Here is an 11,121-nt window from a genome sequence, read left to right as displayed (position 1 = left end):
ACCTGAGGAACTTGAAGGTGCACAAGTCCATGGGACCTGATGAGAGACATCTGCAGGTCCTGAGGGAACTGGCAGATGAAGTTGCTAAGCCACTATGCGTCACATTTGTGAAGTCGTGGCAGTCTGGTGAGGTCCGTGCCGACTGGAGAAGAGGAAACATAACCTCTATTTTCAAGACGGAAAAAAAGGAAGACGCGGGGAACTACAGGCCAGTCAGTCTCACCTCTGTGTTTGGCAAGACAATGGAGCAGATCCTCCTGGAAACTCTGCTAAGGCAGAGGTACCACTCTTTTCAGTGGTGCCCATCGACGGGACAAGGGGCAACAGGCACAAACTGGAACACAGGAAATTCCATCTGAACACGAGGAGAACCTCCTTTACTTGGAGGCTGCCAGAGCAGGGGAACAGACTGCCCAGAGAGAGCGGTGCGGTACGGGGAAGAAGAGCTCGAACAGCACGTGGAGTGCCACCATCTTTTTATTAACGGCTGCGAGACAGGCAGGCCGGCTGCGCTCCAGCCTCTGCTTCCGGCCTGCAGGATGCCCGTTTCCTTGCTGGGTCGCCATCCAAAGCGTTCCTCTCGCTGCCTTGCCACAGCATTTGCCTGCGTCTTCAGGCTTCCTGACCAGCACAGCCACGGGAGGCACGGGCCACGGCCCACCGGCCCCTTCCCCATGCGAGGGCAGCGCTGCAGAGAGCGGGCAAGGGGGCAGGTCCAGCTGCTCAGGTGGTGCCAAGTGTGCAGAGCACCCTGGGGTCAGCCCCGTGCACAGCTCCAGCAGCACAGCCAGCCTCCTTCCGGGGCAAGGATCCTCCTCCTCCATGTTCTCCGGAGCCAGGAGCACAGGCCTTGCAGGTGGAATCTGCAGGGAGGCTCTTTGGCCACAGAATTCGGGTTCAGCGGGGTCTCAGCCGCCAGGGCCACCATTCCTGCCACTCACCAATCCTGGCAAAGCCCCAGCAAGCCACTGCGCGCACCACGCCTGCAGCCCAGCCCCAGGTGCACACCCTCACTGGGCCTGGCTGCCCCTGCCCACCTTCTTGGGTCTCCCGGACAGCGTGATGAGGCTTCTGACCGCCAGCCTGCGCAGCAGCAAGTCCTCGCTGTTGAGGCAGGACGAGACGACCTCCAGGACCTGAGCGTCGTAACACTCCAGGTCGATGTAATCCAGGAGCTGAAACGCAATGGGCAGGAGAGTGAGAGCCCGGCACAGCCAGCAGAGCTCCCGGACGGCTCGGGGCAAGGCACCAGGGCCGGTGACAGCCCTGTCGGGAGGCAGCAGGGTGCGCGGACGGAGGGCCATCGCCGCCGGCCCTCTGCCTCATGCAGGCAGCCCAGCTGCCCCCAGCGCACACTCAAAGTGGCAATGCTTGCCACCAGGCCCACCTCGGTGAAGACCGTCATGGCGCCAATGTCCTGGTTGGCCCGAGTCTGCAGGAGGCGTACGACCGCCTGGTCAAGCACGGAGGTGCAGCTGTCCGGGGCTTCACGCTGCAGCACCCTGTCCGGGGGCGGAAGGCTTTGTGGCACAGGGCTGGGCAGGCCAACCCCTCTGGGACTGCGCTGCCAGCCCCAGCCATTCCCCCGCAGGCCCGGCCACGCGGAGCAGGGCTGCGTGTGCGCCTTGCGTTGGCTGCTCGCGCCCCGCCGCCCTCGAGGAAGGGCATCGTGCCGGGGGGAGGCAAGGACGGCTGCCAGGGCTCTCACCTAGTCAGCACGGTGACACCGCTGTGGTAGGTCTTGACGCTCTGCAGCATGTCCCAGGCACCGTGCCTCCCCATGTCTTCAACCAGGGAGGCACCGCCCAGGCACTGGAAGAGAGCTTGCATGGTGCTGACTGCAGTCCTGCAGGCAGAGCAAAGCGCAGTCACACGTGGGGCCCCAGCCCGGGGCCCGGGGCGAGAGCAGGGAGAGGAGGGGCAGGAGCACCTGAGCACGGAAGGATGCTTGGCCTTCTTCCTGCTCCTAATGCCAGGGAGGCGGCAGCCCTTCTGTGAGCCCTCCAGGCTGCAGGAGATCTGCACTAGCGCTGCCGCGCAGAGCTCGTCAAGACGCAAAAGCACGACGCGTCGGCTGGAGGGCTCCAGGAGGACCTCGTGCGTGGCACTGGCTACCTGCAGAGGAGACCCGGGGACAGCTCTCGCTGCAGGCATGTCCCCGTGGCACAGCCTGCTCCTGCCAGCAGCCGCCGCCCTGCCACAGGCTTGCCCGCTGCCGGGCCGGCAGGAGGCAGTGGGGAGGGAGCAGGGCCGCCGAGGGCAGCAGGGCAGGGGCAGGCTGCCTGCCTGTGCGCCGCGGGGCCGAGCAGCATGCGCTGCCCTGCCTGGCTGTGGCTGAGGCCCCTGGGCCAGGCACCCCGGGGAGGGCCTTCGCTGGGGGCAGGTGGAGAGGGCAGGAGGGGCTGGAGGTGGCACGCAGCCCCGGGTGGGACGGAGCAGGCCTCGCCCAGACACTCACGGCCGGGAAACTGCAGCAGCCGCTGGCTGCCTCGATACCATGCAGCTGGCTGTGCTGGCAATTGATGCACAGCAGTGCCTTCAGCACGGCCCACACGAGGCTGGGCTCGCAGGCCAACGGGTTCCACATGGCCCTGGCGGCACTGCAGAGCCAGAGCACACTGTCAGCGGGGCCACCGCGGCCAGTGGGTACCCCTTCTTCCTGGGCAGCTCCCAAGCTGCCCCCGAGGCTGACGGGCCACCTACTTGTCACAGAGCGGGGAAGCCTGCAGCAGGGCAGCAACCACCTGCTGAGGCTTCAGGTGGGCCACTTGGAGAAGGGTCCTCCTTAGGATGTCCCGGAGCGGCTTCCGCCTGACACAGGCCAGCTGCCTATGGATGGTCTTCACGAGCTCCTCCACCTGGCGCAGGCAGCGGGCTGGAGCGCAGGCTGTGGCCCCAGCTGCCACCAAGGACTGCTCCCCTCCCGTCACTCCTTGCTGGCCTCAAAGGCCGCCCGTCAGGCGCTGCCAAGCCCTGGACTAGGGGTAGGGGGGAACGGTGCCCAGAGGGCGCGCGCACAGAGCAATCCAGCTGCACACTGCCCACCTTGATCAGCTCCGAGCACGACTCTCTCAAGACCATCTCTAGCATGTTGGCAACCAGCTGGGTGTCAGAGACCCTGGGGTCCGCCATGTTCGTCAACACTGTGAGGAGGAAGTTTCTCCTCTCCAGCTGGAGCAAGAAGCTCCCGAACATCTGAGGGAGAAAGGGAGGGAAGAGGTGTCGCTCCGAGTGCCCTGCTGGCGGGGAGCGTGGGCTCTGCCGGCAACCAGAGCTCGCCGGTGGCCAGGACGGCTGGAGCTGCTGTGCTGAGGCTGGGTTAGAGCCTTGGCCTACTCCCTGCGGAGAGGCGGTGGGTCTGCGCAGGCTGGTCGGTGGGGGGGCCGTGTCATCCCCCGCGGTGGCTGGAGCACTGCTCCATCCCAGCCTCCTGCCGGCCCCACGGCCAAGACCCCCAGCGAGAGAGGAGCTCGTTACCAGCTCCTTGCCAAGGTCCTCCTTGGACCAGAAGGTGCCGCTGCTTTCCCACTCCACACATAGCACTGGGTCCTCGAGTGCTGCTTGGCAGGCTGGGCAGGAGGGGAAACACACCGTGAGTGGCAGGAGCAACAGAGGGCTGGGGACAGCAGGCGAGAGCCCCAGCCACCCTTACCTTGTCGCACCAGAAGGAACCCGTGGAAGGCACGCAGCGCCTCCAAAGCCCCCTGGCTGATCTCCTCGTCCTCCTCGGAGCAGGACAGGGTGAGGAGCCCCATCACATGCCCCAGGAAATGCAGGGGTTTCTTGTGGAAGAGGAAGGGGCTGCATTCTGTGGAGGGAGAGGCCTGTGGGAGAGAGGACGGAGCAGGAGCAGGGCTGAGCTGCGGCCGAGGGGATGAAAGCCCTAACCTCTGAGAGCGGGCCCCGAGCCGAGTGCCGCGCGAGCCGGAGCTCTGGAGGGCTCTGCCCTCTGCGCAGCACCCCGTGGAGACCCAGCCTGCGGCAGCCGCCTCAGCACAAGGAGCGCGCTGGGCAGCAGCCCAGGGGACGGAGGCAGGGAGGGCTGCCAGGGGTGGGCCTGCAATATGCTCCCGTGCCCTGAGATGGAGCCAGCTCCCGAGAAGGAAAGCACAGGAGGGAGCAGCTCCCAGAGAGAGGGGGTGAGATGCTGGCGCAGGGCTGAGCCCTGCCGAATCCCCTGTCCTACGCCCAGGCTTGCCTCGCAGGGAGCCCAGAGCTACCGGCTAGGCAGGGGCAGCAGGAAGGGGCGAGGGGTGCCGAGAGGTCGCCTGCACTGCAAGCCCCTCACCTGCAGGAACCGGCTCAGGGTGACAATCCTCCCCACAGCCCTCCGGCGCCTAGACACCTTCTTGGATGTCGTGAAGGGCAGCAGGACCTGAGAAGGCAAAAGCTGCTGGTCTGCCTTGGGAACCGACGGCGGCGCCCGGAGCAGTGGCTCTGCCAAGCGCCTGGCAGGGCTTACGCAGCGTGCTGCCAAGGCTTCCCTCGGACAGGAGGAAGCCTGGAACAGGGTCCGGCCGCCTCGCGACCTGGGGGACCGTTGCCAACGGCTGGCAACCGGCTGCAGCCAGGGAGCTAGCCGGATCCCACCCCCTCAGCTACCTCTGCCCCTTTCCACGCGCTCCTCCACAAACGGCCGCATGTCCCCTCTGCAGGAGACAGCAACCTCTAGGGGGGCCTGCTCCAGGGAGGTGCCAGCACCTCTGCCCCTGCAGCTTCAGGGCTGCACTCCCCTGGCACCATGGCCACGTCCCAGCAGATCTCTGCCCTGCTGCCATCTCGGGGAGGAGCGCGTGCACGGGGCGGGCGGCGAGTGCGGCGGCTCAGCAGTGCCAGCTGCCAGAGCAGGGGTCCTGGGAAGGACACTCTGACTCCTTCCACTGCTTCGGTTCCGGGCAGGTTGTGCCTCTTTAGGGGAGGGCAAGGAAGAGACCCCATGAGTCCCGCTCTCGGCAAACGCCTGACCTGCAGGATCATCTCCACTGTCAACATGCTGGAGCTCGGCGACGCACCACGCACCAGCACTTCCAGCACGCTGTCCACAGTTTTCAGGATCTGTAGGGGAACAGGGCAGGTGGCACGCTTGCCCTGCACCTTCTTCCTTGCAGGAACCTGGCTTGAACACCTTCCACCTGAGGCAGGCTTGAGCTGCCCTCTGGCGCCCGGGAGAGGCCTCAGGCTCTCCCTGGTCTTCCTCCTTCTGCTGTCGCCTTCCAGCAGCCGAGGCCAACTAGCAAAGCGTGCGCAGGGACTGCCTGGCAGGCTCTCCGTAGCTCACCCCACACTTACCTGAGCATCGAGTGGCGCACACTGGGGGTCCCTCTTCTGTACTGCATCAATACAGAAGATGCTGCGGATGCAGGGGCAGAGGTGCTTCTGCAGCAGACATTCCCTCTCTTCGCTGCAAGCAGACAAGGTGCGGGTGGGATGCCAGAGCTTCCCCGCCTGGGAAGGTGGCCGCAGGCATCGGGGCCGGCACCCCCCAGGGTGGTACCCCTAACGAGGTGGGGAAGGGATGCCTGGAGGCATCTCCTCCCTCCCCCGTGCTGCTGAGCCAGGGACAGAGGGCAGTCCTGGCCGGTGGAGCCCCAACCCCTTTGCATCTCCTGCCTCTCCCTTCAGGGGAAAGGCCACGAGGCATGGAGGAGCCCTGGTGCACCCTGCGCCTTCCCACCTGACCCACTGATGGGCCGAGCGTGAGGGAGAGCAGAGGCCCAAAGCCAGTGCCATCAGGTTCCTGCCAGGATGGTATGTTCCATCGGGGCCACGCAGTGGGGGGGCCCTGGCCCGGCCAGGGTCTGGGGCAAGTACCTCATTGCGGCAATGGCAAGCAGGGCTTGCTGCCACATGACGGCTTCCATGCTGTGAGGGGACTCCCTCTGCCATAGGACCTGGAGAGGGAGAGCTCGGCCAGGATGGGGCAGCGGAGCTGCCAGTGCCCGGCCCCAGTGCGCAGGGTGGGCAGCACCCCGCTGCCCCCAGGCCAGCACTGGCACCCGCAGCAGCCCCTCGCTCGGCACTGGCCCCGGGGCTGGCAGGGCTGTTCCCAGGGAGGCCCATCTCACCCCCCCCTGTGCCCGGAGGCCCCAGTGCTGTCCTTACCGCTGTCCCAGGGCTCGGCCAGCTCTGCCCCCCTCCCTCAGCCCCACGGGGGTCCCCTCACCTCCACTGTCCCCAACAGCTCGCACGCTGATGGCAAATCGAGCAGGTAGCTGCCCTTCACCCGGGCTCTGCAGAGCGTGCAGATGGAGGCCAGAAACCTCAGCTTCAAGGTCTCTTCCTGACAGCCAGGGAGAAGAGAGACAGAGAGGGAGGGTGAGGGCCACAGGCACGGCCGGCGGCAGCAGCAGGGGCTGGAGGGGCCATGGTGACGGCTCAGGGGGCCGGCAGGGGAGCAGCCCTGCACAGCCAGCAGCCCCCCAGAAGCCCGCGCACAGGCAGCAGGCACGCCAGCACCCAGCTGGGGGCTGCAGGCAGAGCCTGGCTGACAACATCTGCAGGTACCTTGTTGGTGCCTTTGAGGAAGGCCAAGAGGAACTCGTGGGCTTCCTTCTCCTTGTCCTCCAGCTGGCAGCCGGAGGCAGAAGCAGCTCCACCTGATGAAGAACAAGAGCGGGGAGAGCTGTAGGTGTGGGCAGGAGGGAGAGGGAAGAGAAGGGTCCTCTCACCAGCCCTGAGCCTGCTGCCCTGCTGGCCCCACAGAAGGCGCTGAGGGGCCTGGGGAGCGGCATGGCTCCCCTGGGCTCCCCGCGGGGCCCAGCAGAGCCCCTCCAGCTGTCCAGGGAGCAACCAGGCGCCCCGGGGCCACGGGCGGGGCCACATGTGGGTCCTCCCGGGGCCCTCGTGGGGGCTGCAGGACAGCAGGGCTCCCCGCGGGCGCAAGCGGGACCCGATGCGGCCCCTCCAGCTGTCTGGGGGTGGCTCTCCGCAGGGGCGCGGGGGGGCCTGGCAGAGTCGGGCCGCATGGGTGTCTGGGGGGCAGCAGGGCAGTGCGGTACAGGGAATAAGAGCTCAAACAGCACGTGGAGTGCCACCGCCTTTTTATTAACAGCCACAAGACACAAGCAGGCCGGCTGCGCTCCGGCCTCTACTTCCGGCCTGCAGGATGCCCGTTTCCTTGCTGGGTCGCCATCCAAAGCGTTCCTCTCGCTGCCTTGCCACAGCATTTGCCTGCGTCTTCAGGCTTCCTGACCAGCACAGCCACGGGAGGCACGGGCCACGGCCCACCTGCTCAGGTGGTACCAAGTGTGCAGAGCACCCTGGGGTCAGCTCCGCGCACAGCTCCAGCAGCACAGCCAGCCTCCTTCTGGGGCAAGGATCCTCCTCCTCCATGTCCTCCGGAGCCAGGAGCACAGGGCTTGCAGGTGGAATCTGGAGGGAGGCTTTTTGGCCGCAGCCTTTAGGTTCAGCGGGGTCTCAGCCGCCAGGGAAGAGACCGAGAGGCTGCTGTCCTCCGCCGTGGGCTTCTGCAGGCTTCAGGGCCGTCCTTACCAGGCTCGGGGATGGCTCGGGGCAAGGCACCAGGGCCGGTGACAGCCCTGTCGGGAGGCAGCAGGGTGCGCGGACGGAGGGCCATCGCCGCTGGCCCTCTGCCTCATGCAGGCAGCCCAGCTGCCACCAGGCAATGCTTGCCACCAGGCCCACCTCGGTGAAGACCGTCAGGTGCCAATGTCCTGCTTGGCCCTTGTCTGCAGGAGGCGTACGACCGCCTTCAGGCTGCACACTGCCCACCTTGATCAGCTCCGAGCACGACTCTCTCAAGACTATCTCTAGCATGTTGGCAACCAGATGGGTGTCAGAGACCCTGGGGTCCGCCATGTTCGTCAACACTGTGAGGAGGAAGTTTCTCCTCTCCAGCTGGAGCAAGAAGCTCCCGAACATCTGAGGGCCCAGCGCCCCCAGCCTTCCCAGGGCCCCACCGCCAGGGGAGCGGCCGGCGGCCACCCGGCCTCCGCCGCTGACCGGCTACGGGGGAGCGGGGACCGGAGGGTGAACTCACCGGCCCGGCAACTGCCTCCCGGCGCAGCCGTTGCCGTTCAAATCTCCTGCCGCAGCGCCCGCTTCCGGGCAGGACGCCCGAGGGGCCAATCACCGCGCAGCGCCTGACCGGAACAGGTGGGGACGCGCGGTGCATGACGGGAGGGAGGTCGAGACGGAGCTGGCGTTGCGGGTGCCGCCGTGGCGGGAGGGTCTGCGCTGCCATGCCGCTGCCGACGCCCCCGGTCCTGGCAGAGGATGGGCAACAGCTCCGGCTCCCGCCGGGAAGCCCGCCGCCTCCTACGGCGTGTGGGACCCGCGCCGCCGGGCCTGCCGCCACGCACAAGATGGCCGCCCGGCCTGCCGCCCCGGAGGGACGACGCCTCCCGAGATGCTGCGCGGGGTCCCCCTTCCGTTAGGTGAAGGAAGCGGGGAGGGAGGCGGCGGTTGCTGTCTGCAGGCCCGGAGTGACGGTCCGCTTTGGCTACACCCGGCCGTTCCCCTGCCGGCCCTTTGACCTCCCTGTGTACACACGTCTCGGCTTAAGGCCCCAAGCAAAAGAAGAAAAAGGGGGGGGCGGGGGGTAAAGATAGGTGGAACATCTTATTTCTGTAACTTGCCTGTCCTGTGGAGTCCTCCTGGACTGATTAAATCTTTCCTGAGTACAGAGAAGGACCTTACACTTCTGAGAGTAAGGTTCAATTCCCTCCTGAATAACAAAAACAAAGAAGGATGTTTCGGGGAGAGAGAATGGAGCCGTTCCTTTTAGGCAAGACAAATGCTGTCTTTTCTAAATGGGGTTCCTCTTCTGTTCTTCGTCAGCCAATTAGCAGCTCCTGGTGTCCTGATGAATCCAGTCAGCCATTACGAAAACTGTTCATTAATTGTACTCCTGTATTTTCAGTCATTCCGTGTGTGGCTGTCACGGACTAAAGACACCACACGGGAAGGGCGGGTGGTTGTGGTTTAACCCCAGCCGGCAACCAGGACCACGCAGCCGATGGCTCACCTCCCGAGAAGGGTAGGGAGAAGAAGGAGAAAAGGAGGGGAAAGGAGAAAAAAAACCCCAAACTCACAGGCTGAGATAAAGACAGTCAAAGAGAACAGTATCAGAAGAGGAAAATGCCAGTAAAAATATGAATAATAATAAGAAGGGTAATGACAGAAGTCACTCTCGCCTCCTGGTGAACTGGCACCATTGCGAGCAGTGATTTCGGATTACCCCCCCCAGCCATCCCCCAAGCTATATATGCAGCGTGCCGTCTACGGTGCAGAGTATTCCTTTGTTCTGCCTCTATTCCTTTCTCAGCTTCCACGGGAAGCTGGAAAGAGTCCTTGAAAAGGACTTTTGAAGGGCAAAGGTGCCCAGGAAGGCTGGTCATGCTTCAAGCAGGTGCTCTTAAAAGCACAGGAGAAGGCCATCCCCGTGTCCTGGAAAAGGAGCCAACGGGGAAGAAGACCAGCTTGGCTAAATAGAGAGCTTTGGCTGGACCTCAGGAAAAAAAGGAAAGCTTACATTCTCTGGAAAAGGGGGTTGGCAACTTATGAGGATTACCAAGACGTAGCGAAGCTGTGCAGGAGGAAAATGAGAAGGGCCAAAGCTCAAGCAGAACTCTGCTTGGCCACTGCAGTTAAAGAGAATAAGAAGAGATTCTTTCCGTATATCAATAGAAAAAGGAAGACTAGGGAAAATGTAGGCCCACTGAAGGAGGAGATGGGTGCCCGAGTGGTGGAAGACCCAGAGAAGGCTGAGTGACCGAATGCCTTCTTTTCTTCGGTCTTCACTGCTAAAGCTGTCCCTCATGAATCCCTGTGGTGGTTTGGCCTCAGCCAGCAACAAAGAACCACACAGCCGCTCGCTCGCCTCCCACAGCCGTGGGGAAAAATCAGCAGAAAAGGGCAAGAACTCGTGGGTTGAAATAGTATAATTTAACAGAACAGACAAAGGGAAGAAGAAAGAAAAACAATAACACCGGTAAAGGAATAGAAGAACGCGATTACAGTACCGCCGCGAAGCGCACCGACCGCACCCGCACCGCCGCAGCCCGCCCCCAAATGGCGACTGCCTCCCTCGCCCCGGCTAGCTCCTTTTATAGCTGGGCGTGGGTCACGTGGTATGGAATACTTGCCTCCCCTGCCGGCTCCTTGGGGAAATTAACCCCATCCTTGCCGGAACCAGGACAATCCCAAACCCTGGAGGCAAGGGGGAAGGTCTGGAGAGAGGAAGATTTTCCCTCAGTTGAGGAGGTCCAGGTCAGAGACCGCTTGGCCAAGCTGGACATCCATAAGTCCATGGGCCCTGACGGGATGCACCCGTGAGGGCCGAGAGAGCTGGCGGATGTTATTGCTAGACCGCTCTCCATCGTCTTTGAAAGGTCATGGGGAACAGGAGAGGTGCCAGAGGGCTGCAGGGAGGCTGACATTATTCCAGTCTTCAAAAAAGGCAAGAAGGAGGACCCAGGGAACTACAGGCCGGTTAGTCTCACCTCTGTCCCTGGGAAGGTAACGGAGCGACTCGTTCTGGATGTCCGCTCCAAACACGTTGAGGAACAGGAAGTTATCGGAAGCGTTCAGCACGGATTTACCAAGGGTAAATCATGCTTGACCAATCTGATAGCCTTCTATGAGGTTATAACTGGTTGGCTAGATGAGGGGAGAGCCGTAGATGTCATCTACCTTGACTTCAGCAGGGCTTTTGACGTGGTCTCCCATAACATCGTCATCAGGAACCTGAGGAAGCGTGGGCTAGATGAGGAGACAGCAATGTGGACGGAGAGCTGGCTGGGTGACAGAACTCAGAGGGTTGTGATTAACGGAGCAGTGTCAAGTTGGAGGCCTGTAGCCAGTGTAACCAGTAACCAAGCTGCCCCCCCTGGTCTTCAGGAGAGCTGACTTTGGCCTCTTGAAGAATCTGCTTGGTATGGAGCCATGGGATGAAGCGTTGGAGGGAAGAAGGGCCCAAGAAAGTTGGTTAGTATTCAAGAATCACCTCCTTCGAGCTCAGGAGTGATGCATCCCTACAAAGAAGGCGGCAGGCAGAAAAGCCAGGAGGCCTGCGTGGATGAACAAGGAGCTCCTGGAAATGCTCAAAAGTAAAAAGGAGGCCCCTAGGGGGTGGAAACAGGAGCGGGTAGCCTGGAAGGG

The 11,121-nt window shown here is 63.2% G+C and overlaps 1 protein-coding gene across 1 annotated transcript; it reads right to left on the bottom strand.

Moving 5' to 3' along the window:
- Nucleotides 1–471: 471 nt before the first annotated feature.
- Nucleotides 472–5,506, bottom strand: LOC309683129 (maestro heat-like repeat-containing protein family member 7). The gene is made up of 13 exons (XM_082497331.1): nucleotides 5,290–5,506; nucleotides 4,966–5,055; nucleotides 4,289–4,375; nucleotides 3,653–3,824; nucleotides 3,478–3,569; nucleotides 3,046–3,195; nucleotides 2,704–2,858; nucleotides 2,459–2,600; nucleotides 1,931–2,115; nucleotides 1,709–1,846; nucleotides 1,388–1,502; nucleotides 1,038–1,175; nucleotides 472–876 (listed from the first exon to the last, which is right to left on the bottom strand). Exons 2-13 carry the CDS (start codon nucleotides 4,990–4,992, stop codon nucleotides 724–726), a joined length of 1,554 nt encoding a protein of 517 aa, XP_082353457.1. The 5' UTR covers nucleotides 4,993–5,055; nucleotides 5,290–5,506; the 3' UTR covers nucleotides 472–723.
- Between the last annotated feature and the right edge of the window lie 5,615 nt (nucleotides 5,507–11,121).

This window comes from Vanellus vanellus, assembly GCF_965231255.1.
Source record: "Vanellus vanellus genome assembly, chromosome: Z".
NCBI classification, from domain to species: Eukaryota; Metazoa; Chordata; class Aves; order Charadriiformes; family Charadriidae; genus Vanellus; species Vanellus vanellus.
Note: the sequence above shows the minus strand (reverse complement) of the source record. Positions and strands in the feature narration are given on the sequence as shown.